The following is a 20,114-nucleotide window of genomic DNA, read 5'->3' as shown; positions in this document are numbered from 1 at the left end:
GGGAATCACTGCTGGCTTTTTTCCCATGACTGGATTTGCCATGGACAGTTAAGCATAAATATCACAGTTTACAACGATCTCCACTGTTGCTAATTCCAGATGACGCGGGAATGTCATGGTCTGCTGCCAACTTGCCGAAGACAGTACAAGGCTCTTCATTTGACAATAACTTAATCATAATTCATCATATCATGAGCCAAATAAGCATTTTCAGTTTTCGGAAACGCAACCAACATCCAGACGCCTCGATTCGACCTTTGCGGATCGTCACGTGCTGGATGACTGAGAATCTTCACACAGATAGAGAAAACTTGTTTTTATCAGGCACATTGATCTCGTTTTTGTTGATGTTGTGTCAGTAAGTATTGAACACGGTGTTACCTTATTTTTTTAGCGAATTAACATTAGATGCTCCGCTACTAAATGACATCAGAAAATATAACATATGGCCCCACACTTTGCTCACTCGCTGTTTTATTTTGGGGGAGGGGGCGTCTTTTCTATAACAATGAGTCTTAAGAAGGCAGAGAGAAAGAAGCAGAGCATGTCTTTTGAAATCAATCTTAATCACAGAAAAACATGAGCAAATTTTGCACCCAGGCAACTTGGCAAAGCAGTCCGAGCCTTGTGATGTACTTCTCCAATGTGCACTTTACCGAAGCATCTAGTGGATGAACACTAGAAAGAAATAATCTTGTCGTTGAGGTACTGCTGTCCTTAAAAAAAAAAAAAAGGCTGCACAGGCTTACTGAAAATCCCAAACAAACAAGAAAAATAATGATTTGTTGGCCGCGCATGACAATTTAATAAATGGCTACCTCGCTGAAATGTCACAATTGGAGTTGCTCACACAGATAGCGCGCCAACGTGTATGAAATTGCTGCTAATGAGGGAATGGATTCAGACGTTTGACAACAAGAGAATGTGAAAATGCCAATTGTGTAGCCCAGATTGATAGGCTGCAATCAGGAAAGTGTCTGCTTTCAAAACAAAAGGAAGTTGCGCATTTGCTTCTGATAACCCGAGGCTACTGTGAGAGCACAGCGCGTCGGGCATTAACAAATAATAACCGACAACAATGGCCTGAATGTCTTTTCCCTGCTTTCTCCCTGTTCCCCACCAACTTCCTCTTTCAGCCTCCCAACTACATCACCACCATTGTGGTTCAAGTCCAGTGCACAAACGAGCTGGTGGGGACCGTTATTCTGCACGAGGTCCGGATCGTCGTGAGGGACCGCAATGACAACACGCCGCGTTTTCAGCACCCGCGCTACTATGTGGCGGTCAACGAGGTAAGGGCGCCGTATGCCAAATTAAAGAACAACAAAATTAGGGTCATCAAATTCTTGGGTGGCGGCCCGGTGGTCCAGTGGTTAGCGTGTCGACCTCACAGTGCAGAGGTACCGGTTCCATTCCAGTGCCGGCCTCTCCGTGTGGAGTTTGCATGTTCTCCCCGGGCCTGCGTGGGTTTTCTCCGGGTACTCCGGTTACCTCCCACATTCCAAAAACATGCATGGCAGGCTCATTGAACACTCCAAATTGTCCCTTCGGTGTGAGCGTGGATGGCTGTTCGTCTCTGTGTGCCCTGCGATTGGCTGGCAACCGGTTCAGGGTGTCCCCCGCCTACTGCCCGAAGACAGCTGGGATAGGCTCCAGCACCCCCCACGACCCCGTGAGGATAAGCAGATCGGAAAATGAATGAATGAAATTCTTGGACACTTTGCCTGCAACGATGAAATTATTTACTGACTGCTTACAGAGTTCTGTGGATCCTCATAGCTCAGCCTAAATAGTTGCGAGTCAAACGACCGAGGGTAAATTCTGCTTCACTTGTTTCAAGATGCAGTTAATCAGGATTCAGTATCACGTTTTCGACGCAAGACTCAAGCGCCATTATCATCTCCGCCGTAATCACATCACATTGTGAAGATGGGCCTCATGTCGGGGCCATGTCGCTTCTCCCCAAGCTCGAAAGTCCTCGACGCTCAGACGTCTTCATATTGTTCTTTCGCTTTGGTGCCTCTGTCGTGCAAAGAGGCTTTATAATTGCTTTTTCGAAGTCCAATTAAAATGAGGAACAGCCTGCAACTGTTATTAGTGTAAATGCCAATACAACGAAAATGAAAGCCGCGAGGAACAATTTCTCATACACTCTTTGAAATGATCGTCAAACTTTGACGTCATGTGCCACCCGCGTTAGCTGGCGCTAGCAACAACAACTACAAAAAAAAGTCAAATTCTCACTGCCCATCAGTCTCGGTCAGCGGTCCCCAATGCCCGTACCAAATGACCCACGGACCGGTACCGGCCCGCGGATCATTTGGTATCGGCTGCACAGAAAGAATAAAGAACTTGCAACACCTCCGTTTTATTTAATTATGAATCTTAAAGACGTTTTATTTTGAAAAGTTACCGGATTCTCTGTTACATCCATCTACAATGTGTCATTCTTTACGCGGGTCAAGGTGCGCTTCTGGTCACGTGATAGGTTACCGCTAAAATGAAACCCAGGAGCTAGCAAAATGAGTAAAAAAACAAACGTCTTTGGGAAGGGGAAAAAAGTGTGTTGTTGAGGCTCTTTACGGCGGATTCCGTCGTAGGACTTTGTTCAAGTCCTGGAATTTGCCTAAAATGGCTGCTTCTGACGAAAACACGGCTGACTTCCTGTTCAAGGATACACGCACTTTGGAAAGTTTCCAGGCATGTTGACGCCCCTCGCCCTGGCCACCATCGCTTAAAAGACGATTCCTTCTTTTTGAACAAAGTTTCCTGGAGGGCCTATTCATCCTGATTTTACTCTCATAGAGGAAAGTCCTCCCTCACTTGCTATGTCCATATTTGCTCCCTCTATTCAATCTCTTGCATGTGTTTCATTTACCATCAGTATGTTCAAGCTTTGTGTGTTCAGCAGACCATTGTGCACATATGCTCCAGCACGCTGCGGGTCCAGCGGCCCACCCCCCTGCAACCACAGCGTCGGATGCTAACTCCCCCGCAGGGTTGTGATCAATCTCCACTTTTGCCTCTCGCGTTAGGCGCATACGCTCAAGGTCCAGTGTGTGATGGTAGCGCCGTAGGGTGAGTCACGGCGTGCAAACGTTCTCCTTTGGCCCGCGCCGTGGGCTCCGGGGAACCACGCTGAGTCGCATACTTACTTTTATTATTCTGTCAGCAGTGTGCATGAGCCCTCAGCTACGGCCCCGCTGCTGACGGCAACGTTTTCCCTTTTTGATTTGCTTGGCCCTGTCCGCTAATGGCGTGGAATGGACGCCGTAATGGCAATGACTGTGCATAGGCGTTCTCTTAACAACAACAAAAACAAACAGGAGGCTGAAAGAGCTGCTGACGTGACTTTGCCCCCCTGTCCCACTCATATTTTTTTCACCTACAGCTCACCCCGGTGGGAACGACCATATTTACTGGCTTCTCAGGAAGAAATGGAGCCACCGACATCGATGATGGGCCAAATGGACATATAGAATACAGCATTCTGTACAACGCCAATGACCCAGTACGTATTACCCTTTTTCTACTGGACCTACTGGCTAAGAGCCAAGTGTACCGAACCGGCCCTTATTGTCGTGCCAAACGCAAGTCTAGCGCAAAGCGTGCTCGAACACAGCCCAGTCTCTTGGTAGTTTCATAGACGTGTGTTGAACGTTTGCGCCGTTGTGGGAGTGAACACAGCCGATTTGATTCCCGGCCAGTCGAAGCGGTTCCTCTCTTTAAATTCAGCGAAAGAAAGGCACGCACGCGGTCTACATAGTGGAAGAATCTCGGACTCGCAGTCCGTGCAGTAGATCAGCACATGCAAAGTATGTTTCTACGGAACTACAAGAAACCCATCCTCTTGCGGATGATGTAAAGTGGGCTGCTGTGAAGTAGTTACATGGAGATCCCCGTCCAGTCCAAGTCGTGCATCTTTGGTGATTTCAGCGGGTCTAAGTGCAAGTCTACTTCCTGTCACCAAATTGTCAGTTGCGCCGGGGGCGTGTCATAGAAAACAACCTCAGTCAGCAAAAACGTATCTGCAAGACCTCTTGTCACTCTAAAACCACTCAACCACAACTTGAGCAGTCATAACCCAGTTGACGTTCACTGCTGCTATCACATGGCGGCATATCTGAAACTTGCTTAAAGTCATTGCGACTCAGTTTTCAGTTTTGCGCGGTACCATTTTGAAGTGCACAACCGACACCCCCAGAGAGAGCCGAGTCGTGCTAAGTTGAGCCGGTCGAATGGCGTCGCGATTAACCTTACCGGACTCCCTCAGCCGTCGCTTCCTAATTAGTCACGCCTATCTCATTTCCTGTCTTTTATGCTTCCTTGCAGGAATCCAACAGCACAGTGAATGTGGCAAACACGCTATCGGGACACATTGTTCTAGCTGAGAGGCTCAACTATGAGGACAGAACACGCTACCTGGTTTTGATCCAAGCCAACGTAAGTGATCCAGGTTCTCGTTTCAAGTGGAACCGCTGTATAAGTGCTCCATCTTCACTCTATCCGAAAAGGGATTTTCATGCAAATGTTCACTTGCTCTGGAGCATGCGATGCTTCTCCAACTAAAAGGTCAATTAATTTATTATTTTTTGGGGTGGCATAACATCGGGAAAAAGTAGTCGCCTCCACTGGAAGGTTATATGATGGTTGTGGGTCAAGCAGACAATTTAATTTATCACACCTTTAACATACAGTGGGTGTCAGATAAGAAGAAATGAAACAATCACATTTCCCCCTCAGAAGGTCAACGACGGGGGTGCGAGGCGGTTTTTCGCCAGCCTCAAGCTCATTGATTTGACTGATATTGACCTTCAGGTGATTGACATGCATCACGTGACCAGAGCCCCGATGTAATATGAGTGACAGTCATAAAATATGCGCAAAACAAAAAATAACCCAACATAATTAATCCTTTGGCAGTCTGGGCTGCATTCAAACATGGCTCAGACTGCAATAAGGCAGCAGAATCACAGATTTTTCGGACTCATTGTAATTTAGTTTTAGATGTGCAATAAAAAATGGGAAAGATTGATCAATTTCATTTGATGGAAATGAAATATGAATGTAACGCATTTCTTTTAGATTGTGTTTTTCACGAGCTGAACTGCAAGATCTGAGACCGCAAAAAATAAAGAAAAATAAAAGTGTTTTTTGCTCAGTGTATGTAGATTAATTAAACAGCTTTTGTCTTTGTATTTTTTTTTCAATAAGTATTTGGATGACGTATTTTATCAAAACCTCTTTGAGGTGCCAATTTTGGATTTTTTTTTTGGTAGCGGTGAGGTAAAATAATCAAAATTATAAAAGATAAACCACAACAAAATTTCACTTTGTGTGTTTAGAATGGACATATCACTTTCATTCTATTTATTATTTAAATGAAATACTGAAAATAACGTTGTCCACTATATCCAGTGATAGTTAAAATTTATTTTTACATTATTTGTAATTTTATTCTCTATCCTCAATGAGCCGAACTACAGTATATTCGTGACCTTTCTTTATATATTACTTTATTAGCCGGTCTTGTATTCTGTTATTTATTTCATTTGTTATAAAGGTCACCTCCACATTATTTAAACAGACATCAAAGTTAGAAATATACTTGCATTATTATTATTTTTTGTTATGAAATGATTGCCCATATTTAAGCAGTATTTGATTGCGTATTTTAATCATTTTGTGGTCAGCTTTGCACGACGGATTTGATTGAAGTGCTACTTAAGGAAGTGTAATGCCCATCTCTGTGGAGCACATGTAAAAACAAGTCATCCTAATGATGCTATTAAAGCAAGCCAAACTCATCGATGATGGCATTTGTACACACTCGCCCTTGGCTCCCAGATGGTAAAATAAATGACTCCGGCCGGGCTCCATTCCAGTAAATATTTCACAGCCGGGGGTCTGATTTCATTCCAACATACCGATAAGTCATCCCAAGAAGTAAACTTCAGAGATTAAACACATCACATAGAAGATTTAGGCTCCAGCCGCTGATGGTCATTGTGCAGCTGAACTTATTTTCTTACTTTCTTGCTGGCTGGATGATCACATGACACAGCTTTTCACAAAGCTCCACTGGCCCTGCGAGGCTCTCCCGAAAAAGAAATGGAAAGGAAAGCCTGCTGTTTACAAGAACTCTCTTGCTGTGTGTCAAAAGTTTAATTGTGCTTGGACTCTGTGAACTTACTTTTCAAGTGCTCGCCTCGGTTCTCGGGGTTAGCTGGGAAGAATCGCTTGTAGGTTCGGAATATTGCCGTGGGAGTTAAAAAAAAAAAAGAAGAAAAAAAAAGCCCTCATTTATTCATGTTTTATTCAAGGATGACAAAAACTATAGGCTACCGCATAAAACATTTTAGCTGAGCAATGCGACAACTCCCTTGCTCTTACTTGCTCACCTCTTCAGGCTTTTTTCACACTGCACTTAATAATCCTGGTGAGCACCGCACAAGCCCACTCGTGTCCTAGTGCAAGCTTGCCCAAATTTGCGAGCGCTAACGTAGCAACACACCGGGGGAGGTAAGAGACAGATTTTTCTTCACTGCTTGGCGTATTGCTGTTAGCACTCTGACATCACTCCGCCAGACCCTCTCGTGTTCGATGCGCCTTCCGATTTCACACTGACTTTGCTCTCGTGTTGAGCATTTTTCAATTCGGAGGTGCAACGCAGGGCGTACTTTCAATGCAGGTGGCATTGCGACGCCACACAGTCCTCGGAGCATATACACAATGGAATGGCTAGTCAACGGCACTGCGCGTTGCTAAGTACACCGTGAAAAGCACTTCAAACATACCGGCATACTGTAAGGGCACTTCAAATAATTTTAATGCTCTTTAGTTGTTTTTAGCTGTAATTGTTTAGTCTTGACTCTAACATATATACATAAATCAATATAGTGCATAATTAACCATGTATTTAAATCTGTAATTTGTTTAGGGGGTGTATCTCTCCATGACGATTTGTTGCATATCTTCATAGAGTGCAATACAGTTCAAGGATTGCTTTGATTTTGAAGTGGGATTATGATTCGATTCGATACATTTCGGGTCAGTTCGAGAGACTCTGATGCAATGAGTCGCTTTTTGTCATCTTTCATCCATGAATGAACAGGTCAGTATATCCTTCAAAGATGCGGTCTGTCCTTTCAATAATAAAATAAAATACTTATTCGATAAGAATCTCAATGTAATTTAAAGTCAAACGATTTGATTCAGTTTGATTCGATGCATTCGCATCTCTGTGTTAGACCCCTAATCGTTACAAATGTTATTTTGGGACGCGGCGCTAGTATAGTCCACGATTCCAAGTGATTGCTCTCAACCAGCTACCCAGAAGTGTTCTCATATATTCTATTTGGAGTATGTGCACCGCCAGCTCACAACTCAACGCCTCTCCAGGGAGTTCAAAGGTTGACACCCCAAATCGATTGTTCCGCTTCCAGGACCGGGCGCCGTACCCCCCCAACAGACGCACGGCCACCACCACGCTGACGGTGGACGTCCTCGACGGCGACGACCTTGGACCCATGTTCCTCCCGTGCGTTTTGGTCAACAACACACACGACTGCAACCCCCTCACCTACCGCGCCGCCATTCCCGAATTCACCGAACCGGTAAGAGCCGACGGGCGTCGCCAAGCCTCAAGGTCATTTGAACGGATTACCCCCATATTTTTTTCATGTATATATTGCGCCGCTGCATTTGGACACTATCATAACATTTTTTTTGGTTTTCATTTTAGCCTCATTTTTTTGTATGGCGGTAGAACGCCACTGTGGCTGCGAGGCGTCACTGTGGTAATTCCCGGGGCAATTTTCCAGGGTGTTGGACCAGCAATTAGAGCTGATGGCTGCGTTGGATGACAGTCAGACACCCGCAGAATGCCTAAGTGCAAGAAGGGTATCCAAAAAGATGACAAAGTGGGTTACAAATATCATATCGTATTTGGTTTCAGTAAAAACGCCACTCCTTTTGAATCTGTGCGGTTATCAAGTTGAATCGAAATCGGACATGATTAGATTGACCTGCGTTGAATTAGATTGATTGGCCACGGCGAGGGTAATCCGGATTGGATTTACTGCGCTGGACGCCTGTCTTCAAAACATTCTCATTGGTCTGCGAGACAAGTTTGGATGTCTATCTCCCCTCTGTTTGACTCCAAAACATGTTGTTGCGAGCGAGCCACAGTTGATTATTCCAAACGTTTCCCTTCAGCTGATCCTCATGTGTGATGTCCTGTATAATTCATCATAAAAGCTTCGCGCGCTGCCAAGTGGCGGCCACGGAAGCGGAGGCTAATTCTTCCACTGCAAGAAAAGCGAGGCCTTCTTCTCCCCCCCCTGTCGTCTCACTGCTTGTTCTTCGCCTCAGCGCTGCATGTGACAAGACTTCCTTAGCTGTCCATTATGACTGAAGTCATAGTCATGCTGAATGAGCCCTTTCTTTTCGCATAGCAAAGATGGGATGAAGTCTCTCGTGTGCAAGTCCCAAGTACGTCTAAAGTCGTAACCTTCAAGTCTCCATCCATCCATCAATTTTCTGAGCCGCTTTATTCTCACAGGGGTCGCGGGGGGGTTGCTGGAGCCTATCCCAGCCGTCTTCGGGCAGTAGGCGGGGGACACCCTGAAGCGGTTGCCAGCCAATCGCAGTTGAATTTCGAGTATTCAATCAGCCTGCCATGCATGTTTTTGGAATGTGGGAGGAAACCGGAGTACCCGGAGAAAAGCCACGCAAACCCGGGGAGAAGGTTATCAGGTTACAGAGTGCACGAAAGGGTTCATGCAAATCTCACTTGCAGTATGAAAAAGAGAGAAGACCAATGAGGTCAAAGAATTACATTGCTATTGTGCAAGTCAGGACAAGCCTACTAGAACATCCGAACTTGATCAGATGTTCTCCAGAGGCACTTTGAATGATGGCAGTTACGTGCTGACACCCAGTTAACATGATATTGAATGTAATCGGTTCATTTGGAACACAGCCACATCCCCAGTTTGCAACTAACCAAGCAACTAATTAAGTAACTTTACCTAATCTAATTAATGAAAGGGGGGAAAGAAGCAAAAAATGACAGGAAAGCCACCTTCAATAGCTGAACTTTTGGAAAACGTTTTGAACTGATTTATCTTGGTCTCATTTTTTCATAAAAAAAGGGGTGTGCAGACTTTTTATATCCACTTAGATAGAAGTTTTCAAATACAATACTGCAATATTGTAACCCGTTAGAAGAATCAGGTGAGGATATTTTGAAACGGCGCTAATATACACATTTGAATTCTTTTTGACAAACATTGAAAATAGGCGTATGTCATTCTAATGACCAATTTAACACCTGAAAATGATCAGCACCCCCCCCCCCCCCCACTCAGTTTTTTTTTTTCTTTTTCCAATGTCAGAGCAGCGTGTCGCCCCACCGGGAGCTTTGTCTCCTCATAATTGATGATTGCATTGTAATTAATCACAAAGGCGAGACGGCTGTTATTAAGTTGATGTGAAATAATGCCGGGCTCCCGAGTCCCGTGTTATAATGACCACTGGAGGAGGGTATTAAAGCTAATCATCATTGTGCCGAGCAAGGGGGGGTGGGGGGGGGGGACTGGATTTAGCACACCTCCAGACATTGTAAAAGCGAGAGGGCTTCTTAGGGAGGGCTGTGAGGATTACCCCGGAGCTGTGAGATATAAATATACACCCTGGGGGAGAGATTTTGTTCCCCGGGCAGACGTTTATGGAGAGGCATGTGTCTGAATAAGCGAAGCGACCCCCCTCCCACTCACCTGCACAAAAAGCAATGCTCTTTAAATATGACATGCTAAACATATTCCCCTTTAGCTCAATGTTAAGATAGAGCGTCGCATTGTAAAGCTGCTTAATTACTGCCCATGATGTCCGATTGTGCCCGACTGGGCCGTTGCACATACATTAATCTCGATATTTGCAACGCTGTTACTGCGATGCGTTGCAAAGCATGCTAATTGGAAAACTCTCTTCGGGGTGGTTCACTAAGCGCTCTATAAGTTGTGCACCTGCCTCGTTTTTACGCGGACATCGATATTTCCCATTTGAAGTTAGGCAATGCATGTAAATAGCATTTTCTCCTTCCGTGAACACCAATACGTTGACATTTGGCGAAATCCGTTAGTAGATCAACCGGAAAATAAACCGATCACGATATTGCATTTCCTGGTCTTCTGGTTGCTATATTATTGACGTGAGCAGTCAAGTAGTATGATGGACTTGAGACGTCCATGGGTGTGAAAAGAGAGACACATTTAGCATCCAAATACATTGGTTATAATTTATAAGAATAATATATATATATATATACATACATGTCAGTGTGTACTGTTTTGATATACAGCTGTATATCATATATATTTTGTATATCATGTGTGTATATATTTGTATCTGTAATCTGCTGGAATGATTGATGATTACTGTCAAACTAAACATAAAATAGCTCTCATAAAATAAAACCCTCAGGATAGGTGGCGCTCGAACAGCAGTTTTATCCGGTAAAGCCAATGACTAGAGGCCTTGGGGCCGAAACGATCTAAAACAAAGAGAATTACTTGCTGATGATTGAATGATTGCAAGCCAACAGCACACCCTGTTTTGCTGTGGGATCATATTTATTTTGTATCAATCAATTACAAATAGTATCGATATCAGTGTTAGTGATAGCGTCGCGAGATTTGCATAATAATGGAGTGACATCAAATCTTGCAGTGTCACACACTGCTAACAGCTTTTGGTGCCAATACCTCAGTCGCCTGATCATGTCTATCCAGTTTTGATGGAATTTAGCAACATCATTTCCAACACAACTACAAAGAGGCAGATGAACTCTATATGCTTGCGGTGTTGGCGACCGGAGGCACTCGCGTAATCCTTTCCCAGTACAGACGGGAGCGGGATAACATTATTATGAGGAGAATATCAGCGGGCGGAGCTTCGGGCTCATTCCGTTAAACGAGGAGGCTTTCTTTGTTGACTCTCTTTTCAAAGGAGCTGAAATCTGATACAGACACCTAAAAAAAAAAATCTCCCAAAACACGAGTGAAATAAATAATCATATGGCATTCTCATACAGAACAGACACGATCTTGCAGAAGTTGGATTCTCCGCATAATGATGCACAAAGTTATTTTTGGAATTTCCTCTCTGTCAGAATGCTCTAGATCAGTGGTGGGGAACATTTCTCTCATCAGGGGTCCATTTCAGTCCAAAGGCCATCGTAAGTTTATGATGCAACGAACAAACTAATGGTTGGAACACCCTGAACTGATAGCGAGCCAATCACAGGGCACACATAGACAACCATTCGCGCTCACAATCACATCAAGGGACAATTTTGAGTCTTCCATTAACCTGCCATGCATGTTTTTGGGAATGTGGGAGGAAACCGGAGTACCCGGAGAAAATCCACGCAGGCACGCGGAGATCATGCAAACTCCGCACAGGAAGGCCAGAGGCCAAATCGAAATCCGCACCTCCGCACTGTGAGGCGGACGTGCTGCCATGGTGATGGACTCATTTTTATCACAAAAAAACCCCCCAAAAAACCCCCAATTATGGATGTAGAACTTTCTTAAACTTAATTTGACCTTCTGTTAAAACTTAATTTGACCGCCAGTTTCTTGCATGTAAGTCATGTGCAGCCAAGTGTTCCCTGTTTCTGCACCTGTTGCGCAACTTGCTGCTCTCCAACAAGGATTTGAATGTCAGAAGTCACAACCGCTCCAATTCAAATGGATATTTAAACAGCTTCGTTATGCTGTTTGCATTTTGGCGTCATGCGACGCAGACGACACCCAATGACGGTACCTAAGTTGCCGTTTGGACGCTTTGTGTGACGCAAAGTGTCATCAGCTTCAGTTTTTTTTTTCTATCCATTTCACATCAGTTCCTCTGAGGTTCTGCTCCAGAGCTTTTCTCGCCTTACATTGGTAGTCATGTTTGACCCGCATAATCTCTCTACTTCCCGCAGAGTAAATTGAACCCCCTCAATGTGACCCCCCCAATCCGGGCGGTGGACATGGACAGAAACATACAACCGCCGTCAGACAGGCCCGGTGTGCTTTACTTCATCCTGGTTGGTAAGGCCATCACGTCCCCCCAGCCCCCGACATTGATTTTTACTCATTTAATCTTGCTCACCTCTGCTGCGACGACATGCTTGGACTTTTGAATGATCACTCTTGCCGCTCTTTGCCGTGCCGTAAATGTTTTTCTTTCTTTTTCTTCATTGCAGGCCATCCGGTCACATATCCTCAGTACTTCTCCCTGAACAAAACCACGGCGGAGCTGCGCGTCCTGCAGCCCATCAGCAGGGACTTGTATCAAAGGTTCACGCTTGTTATTAAGGTAAAGGATGAATTCTAATGTGCTCATCAATGTTGCATCAGCCAAGTCGGAACCGCTGTTCATTTTTGCTCGCAGATTGACCGTGTCGCCTTTGTTTGAAAGAATCAAAAACCCTGCATCGGGCTTAGCGTTTTCCGTGCTGTGACTTTGTGTTGTTGATGTTGTGTTGTTAACTCATTCAGTACCAACCAATTCTGGACCAAGTCTGAAAAGACGTTTAAAAACGTCTTTGGGAGTGAATGAGTTAAGAGTTAGTGTATTTTCCGGTGCTGATCCAGTTTCTGTACCAGTCTGGGGGTTTGTTTTGATCTTCGTGCTTATCCACTTTGTATCACAGGGTTAGTATTTATTCTGGTTCTGGTCTAGTTTCTATCCAGGTATTAGGATCGGCCCATGTCCAGGTGAAACCAGCTTTAGTTTTTATTCAGATTCTGATCAGGTTTCTATTTTGTTGAAAGGGTTAATGTCAATGTCCAGTTTCTATCCCAATGTTAAAATTGCTTTCGGATTTATTTACTTGTGAGTGTTGATTTTGGTGCTGATCCACTTTGTCAACCTAGTGTAAAGGTTTGTGTTTATTCTAGTCCTGATCCAGTTTCTATCCCAGTGTTGGGTTAGTGTGTATTCTAGTGCTACTCCAGTGTTTGTGTTGATACGGGTTCTGGTCCGGGTGGTCTCACCGTGTTCGTATTCGTCTATATTCTGGTGGTGGTTCAATTTGGAATCCACCGGAGGTTTCGTGTGTTGTCTGCGATCAGGGTTGGTGTTTATTCTCAAATTTTAACCTTACCTAAAAAGTTAGTGGATATTCAGGCTGAGTGATGTGGATGGTATTATGGTACTGGTCCAGTTTGGAGTCTATTGTTGGATTAGTGCATTCCCAAAGTGCTGGTCCAGTTCATGTTGAAGTGTTTCGGATTAGACGTTCTTGCAATGCTGGGCCAGTTTGTAACCTGGGGTATGATTTTTTTATTTTATTTTATTTTTTTAAGTTTGCTTTGAGTTGGCCAGTCCAGCCGTCTCACATCGATAGCCTCAATGGCTGAAGGCTGTCTTACCTTATCTCGAGCCACGCTTGGGTGATCGAGTCAAAGTAGATGTGACGATTCATGGGAGGGGGAAAAGTGAGCTTCTCTGAGCTGAATCCTAATTTCAACCGTTGGAACCCCCGAAAAGATCAACTTGCTGTTTACTGTGAAGGATGGCTTGAGAGGAAGGGGGACGAAGGAACACTGGAGATGCATGCGCAGCATGCTCTATGTTGTGGTGGACAGAGATTGAGGGGTGGGGAGGACATTTGCGAATGGTCGCTGAGGAACCAGTGTGAAAATGAGCCACGGGTGTCTTGAGAATGCTCCGCATCAAAACACAACTCGAGGCGCTGTGCCTCTGAAAACGGAACAAATGGAGTTGTACACGGAGACAAGTGGTCTTATCATACACCGGGAGAGGAAAACAAAACGATCTACGGTGACACTTTAAAGGATGACGGGATTGGGAGACACGCAAGCAAGCGATAAGCAATGAATCTCCCGGAGGTCATTTACTGCCGCTTCCCAGATACGGCAACCCGGCTAAAGAGTAGACTCTCAAGAGAACACTGCAACCCTGCACCACCTGTCTGTCTTTTATCAGGCTGAAATGCACTATAATGTTGAGATGGCACGCACACTTTATCGGTCAATGACAGCTATTTTCCCCGGGGTGGTTTTTTTGGGGTTTTTTTTCTTTCTTTCTTTCAGAGAGCATGTTGGATCTCCGGGTAAGGAGAGTATGGGTGTAGGCAGACAGTCAGTCCTGTGTGACATTGCGGTGGCAGTGAAACCAGGTCGTAATGTCCTCTGCTAGCTTGAAGGCGGAATAACCGGCGATGTGGAATCATCATACGCACACTTTTCAACAATTAGCACCACCCTGAGCCACATTTGAATTGTCACTCTGCCCAACAAAATTGAGCCCACGTGCGGAATTGGTCTCAGGTCATGGCTTGAACTGATATTCCCACAGTCTCTGATCTCTTTTTTTGGGGGGGGAGGAAAGGGGGGAGTCATAATGTTTTCTTGGTGTGGGTGGTATGGTGGGCGCTGATAGGATCGAGCAGAAATAGGGCATTGCTTCAGTTTGATCCGATTGCGCTGCTTCCGAGTCACATTTTGGGGATACACGGATATGATGACGAGCGTGTATGTTTGGTCATGCACCACGTTATAAAAATCGATCGAGCTGCAATCGAAAATGGATTCATGGATTCTCACGGTAGATTGCGCGAAGCTACGTGGCCCGCTTTTGCAAGCCCCATGTTGCCAAAATGCATCAACAAAATCCCAAGTCACAGTTGGAATTGAATTAAGTTTTCCGCAGCCTTTTTCAGACTCATCAAAGACAGTCCGGCTCGGTTCCATTGATTGTGAGCGATGTGCGTGCGCTGACTGTTTATGTGTGCATGGAATCCTCATTGCCTTGTGGAGTCCAAGCCTCCAATTAACAGCACCGCTCGCCTAAAAAATGGCGTCGGTGCCAATTATTAAGGTGGCGTTCGTCGCTGAATCGCTGATTAAATGTGCCCAACTTTTTTGCGTCATTTAAATTACATTCTGAGGAAGAATCGTGCACCGTCCCCCCCGCCTTTATTGAAGCAGCATCAAACTGTCAGTGCCTCTACATACGTCTAAAACTAAGCTTGCCGTCTAATATTCAAGACCCGCCCCCTCCTCACATTCATTAAAAGAATTGAAAAGACTCTCATTCACTCCGTGCACGTTTGCATTCCTTAAAATATCATTCTAAAACACATTGTGAATGGATTTGAACAGCTCAGGCATGAATTGTATGTAAAGATAGTGTGTGCTGTCAATGCTCCGAGATGGCAGTAATAACAGGTTGTTGGAAGTTCGGGATTACAAATTGGCAGCAAAGCACGACTTCAGACGAAGCTAAAGCTCCTCTTTTCAGTTCACCATAGTTGCTTTGCACCGAAATTCCACTAGGTGGCACCAAAGCCCTATTTTTCTCTTAGACAGGTCTGTGGCCTGTGTAAATGAAGCTCTTCATCCATCCATCCATCCATTTTCCGAACCGCTTGATCCTCACTAGGGTCGCGGGGGGTGCTGGAGCCTATCCCAGCCGTCTTCGGGCAGTAGGCGGGGGACACCCTGAATCAGTTGCCAGCCAATCGCAGGGCACACAGAGACGAACAACCATCCACGCCCACACTCACACCGAGGGACAATTTAGAGCGCCCAATCAGCCTGCCATACATGTTTTTGGAATGTGGGAGGAAACCGGAGCACCCGGAGAAAACCCACGCAGGCCCGGGGAGGACATGCAAACTCCACACAGGGAGGCCGGAGCTGGAATCGAACCCGGTACTTCTGCACTGTGAAGCCGACGTGCTAACCAGTGGACTACCGGGCCTGAAGCTCTTCATTTAACTTCAATATAGTTTATTTGTACCAAGATGCCACTATGGTTCCAAAGTACTACTTTTCCTTTCGACTGGGTTATGGCCTATCTAACTGAAGCTTCTCCCCTCAGTTAAACGTAGTTTCTTTGCACCAAGATGCCATTAGATGGTGCGAAAAACTGTTCTAATGGACAGGGCTGCGACCTGTGTAAATGAAACTCCTCTGGTAACTTCAACAAAGCTGTTTTGCCCCAAAATGCCACTACGGTGCCAAAGCACTACTTTTATTTGAGACAGGCTTGTGGCCTTTCTAAATAAAGCTCCTCCGGTAACTTCAACATAGTACAGTTGCACAACGATGCCACTAGATGGTGCCACAGAACTATTTTTCTTTTAGACAAGGCCCGTGTAAGTGAAGCTCCTCCCTTCATTTTCACATATTTTCTTTGCACCAAGATCTAACTACATGGTGCCAAAGCACTCATTTTCTTTCTGACAATGCTATGGCAACTTCTTTCATTTTGACATATTTTCTTGGTATCAAAATACCACTCGATAGTGCCTAGGCACTATTTTTACAGAGGGTTATTGCCTGCGTATTTGATACTCCTCCCCTTGCTTGGACACATCACCAAAGCAATGCTATTATTCTAAACGGGGAAAAGTTTTTCAACAAAAATAAAGGATAGGAAAAAATGATTTAACTCAATATTACGTTTTGTTCTCAGGCCGAACAGGACAACGGCCACCCACTGCCGGCCTACGCCGACCTCATCATCGAAATCCTCGACGAGAACAACCAGGCGCCGTACTTCCAGTTTGTCACCTACCAGGGTTACGTGAGCGAGTCGTCCCCCGTGGGCACCACCATCTCGGCCGGGGTCAATCTCACCACACCGCTGGGGATCGTTGCGCTGGATAACGACGTCGAGGAGGTAAGGGTCATCTGCCTTGCAGCATCGATGGATGATAGCCAATGCTCTTTCAGACATGTGTGAAAAAATGATGCATATTCATCCTGCCTCCATGAGTCATTTCCCATGTTTGTCATCATTGTAGCTGGCTCTTGGTGATACTCCTGTAGGTAAAAGAGAGGCTGTCGCACAACCATTTACAGAATTGAGCATATCATGGGGATGTCCTGAGTATTTACACATATTGGTGATGACTCCCTTAATTTATAATTGCTGCTGGGGGGGGGGGGGGACTGCAGCAGAACCCGAATGGCTTCTTCATTCATGCCAGTAAAAACTCCTAATGACACTCTGTTAAATCTGCATTTTAGTTCAGTTTGGTTTAGTGTGCCGTGGAATGTGCAGTATCTACCACGGTGACACTCATCTGATTAATAACGTGCAAATTTAGCGCAGATAGTAAATAGGTGATGATTCATTTGCTGGCTAATGAAGCCGGCGGGTGGATCTGCAGTCTGACTCAGGGCATCCCTCCTTCCTGTGCATGGGGAAGCTCTTATTGACTCCTGGAGACGATTGCAGTGATAGAGATGCTCAACTGACACTTTTTTTTTTTTTTTTTTACATACAGTGTACACTTGCACAATCCAATGACACAATAATGCACAGTCGCTTGGAGTCACTTGCTTAGAGCTACTACAACGACCGTACTACTTAGCACTCGTATTAGTTGCCGCTACTACTACACTTCCCAAACACATTTCTCATGCCATTAAGTAGATTATGGCACATTCCGTCCAGCCCTCCATCCTGAGCTGCTCGCCAGCCAATCACTGGGCATTATAATGTTGCTGTCAGATAAAAATAAAAATGAAAAGAACAACCTATGATAATTAAGAATATTGAATGAGTATTAACAAAAGTATCCCAAAGAGGTAAGAATTTAGTTTGTGGTTGCAGTTTGCGGTTACCGTATCTTCTACATTATAAGGCGCACCTTCAATGAAGGGCCTATTTTAAAACGGTTTTCATATATTGGGTGCATGCATTATAAGGCGCATAGAGTAGAAGCTACGGTGGTGGCTGCGGTTGCATTATGCATCCACTAGATGGAGCTACGCTTTAGGGAATACAATACAATAAAATTCAGCTTTATTTATATAGAGCTTTCACAACCGCTGCAGCTGTGACAAACAAAGACCATTTAAAGTACTACGTCCAAGAAATGAGAATATTGATCCACATATAAGGCACATTGGATGATAAGGCGCACTGTTGGCTTTTGAGAAAATCGAATGCTTTTAGGTGTGCCTTATAGTGCAGAAAATGCGGTAGTTTAGAGCTGCACTGCATTTGTAAATCTATTCCATATTAAGTGACATAAAGAGGAAAAATGTGTCAGATTATTAAAATAACATCTCTGCAAACTGCGGCAACATTATGGACACAGCTCTCATTCTTTTGTGAAGGTGTACCTTATATCGAGTGCAATATTCTGAAAATGTCAATCTAAGCGTGGGTTTTATTGGAGTGTTTTGCTGTGCTTCGAATACTTTGCTGGCATTCAGAATTTCTGCTGTGTGTTGTCAGCGTTCAAAAGTGGACTCTCTGGCATGCGTTTGAGAACGTAACGGTGTGTTTGTGAGATCCGAGGACCACATATCTTCCTCAAACAGACGTCTGCCATCCTGCAGTTCACCTTTCAAAACAGCTTTGTTTCCATGCGTTTCAGGAGTAAATGTGAAGGGTAGACACACGGAATGTAATCGATAACCCTCTCTGTTGTGGTGTTTACCAAACAGGCCGACAGACGCGAATCGAACGCGCCGATGACCACAACGGGCGTGCAGACAAATAAGTTGGGCGCTTCTGCGAAAGCTATTGTTCATCACCAGCGTGCATCTTATTTTATTCGTCTTTGTAAAAAAAAGAAAAAAAAAGGAAACTGGAGGTGGTTGTTTGAGTAGAAATCATTCTTTTATTGATGTTGTCATGTTAAAAAACACATTGATCCATCCTTCCACCCACTCCTCACGAGGAGGATCACACGTTTGCTTTCCTCAGGCTTGGAAGGGAGACGAAGCTTCCATTTGGCCATGGTAACGCATTTCTTGTTATATTCCATATCTCCACGACTGCAAGACTCAAGACCCCATGTTGAAGATAACCCTGGACGACTACGCGGCCATCTTCAGTCTGACCCCTACTGGCATAATCCGCTACCTGAGGCTGCTGAAACCCGTCGACCGGGAGAAGCAGACGACCTACACGTTCACGGTATGCTCCGTTCCTACTGGCCGCAGTAAATTACCGCCGACCTTTGACCTGCATCTCCTTTTGTTTGTTTGAGTCGATGGTCAGAGCAGACGCAGTCAGGCGCAGGCGCGTCTGGCACAATGCGAACTTTCTTAGCCAATCGAGGGCAATGTATGTTCTCCCGAATGTGTCAAGGCAAGGCAAGGCGGTTTTATTTCTATAGCACATTTCATACATAAGGCAAGTCAATGTGCTTCACAAAAGACACAACATCATACAAGCATTTACAAACACAACACTTCACCAAATTCTGGAGCAAAGCAGAGAAAACAAAAGCGTCTTATGACGACCGTCAGAAGATACACTGACACCATCGAAAAAAACGGTGTTGTGTTCAGAAAGTGGATCTTTTATACAAGCATTGAGAAACGAAAAAAAAAAATTTCTGTAGGCATAAAAAGCAGGATTAAAGATGATTTCACGTTCAATTTTCAGCAAAAACTAGGATCACCTTGTAACAAGCCTACTTCCTGTTGAGACTCTTCTCTCCAACAGTGGAATTACAAGAAGATAAACATGTCTCAGAACTAAATACATTAAATATAATTTGTACCGAGCTCATATGATTTACAAAATACAGCCCAACCGTATTTGTAAACAAGCAATTAAAAATTCAGTGTTCTATGTGCCACCTTTAAGCCACACACTTATTTTAACCTGTGCCAGTAGCACTTAGCCAGTGGATAAAAAAAGTAGATAAAAACATCATTTTATCTACTTGGACCTGACTTGAAAAAGTTACGGCGTCAAGCTGACTTTTTCAGTTAAAAAGAAGCCAATTGTTGTTGTTGTTTTTTTTTATTACAAGGCTTTAAATGAGAGAGACTGGCACTTGGTCCAGTGGGTCCGATAATATGAAGTGCTGCTTCATCAGAAAAAAGGCAACATTGGGTATAGAATGGTTCGATGAAAATTGATTCTCTCATTTTATTTAATCGCTCAACTCACCACATTTTTCTAATCTCGCTGCCAAATCCTGATGATCAGCGCAGTCAATATGGTGAGCAAAAAAAAAAAGAAAGAAAAATCCATTTAAATCCTTTTTGATTCATTTACAGGTTGTCCTGCAGGTGAAGCTTTATACGAGCAGAGTTAAAATCACTCCTACACGC

At 44.4% G+C, this 20,114-nt stretch overlaps 1 protein-coding gene across 2 annotated transcripts in view; it reads left to right on the top strand.

Moving 5' to 3' along the window:
* Positions 1-20,114, top strand: part of LOC147198959 (protocadherin-15-like) — a 188,639-nt gene that overhangs the window by 85,613 nt on the left and 82,912 nt on the right. For both annotated transcript variants that reach the window (XM_086122234.1, XM_086122233.1), the window contains 8 exons: positions 1,137-1,292; positions 3,392-3,511; positions 4,333-4,443; positions 7,446-7,616; positions 11,993-12,101; positions 12,257-12,369; positions 16,501-16,707; positions 18,829-18,963. In XM_086122234.1, coding sequence (XP_085978360.1) covers positions 1,137-1,292; positions 3,392-3,511; positions 4,333-4,443; positions 7,446-7,616; positions 11,993-12,101; positions 12,257-12,369; positions 16,501-16,707; positions 18,829-18,963 — 1,122 coding nt within the window. The remainder of the gene's footprint in view (positions 1-1,136; positions 1,293-3,391; positions 3,512-4,332; positions 4,444-7,445; positions 7,617-11,992; positions 12,102-12,256; positions 12,370-16,500; positions 16,708-18,828; positions 18,964-20,114) is intronic.

Source organism: Hippocampus guttulatus, chromosome 10 (genome assembly GCF_054856545.1).
Source record: "Hippocampus guttulatus isolate MCC_2025c chromosome 10, RoL_Hgut_1.0, whole genome shotgun sequence".
Classification (NCBI taxonomy): Eukaryota; Metazoa; Chordata; class Actinopteri; order Syngnathiformes; family Syngnathidae; genus Hippocampus; species Hippocampus guttulatus.
Note: the sequence above shows the minus strand (reverse complement) of the source record. Positions and strands in the feature narration are given on the sequence as shown.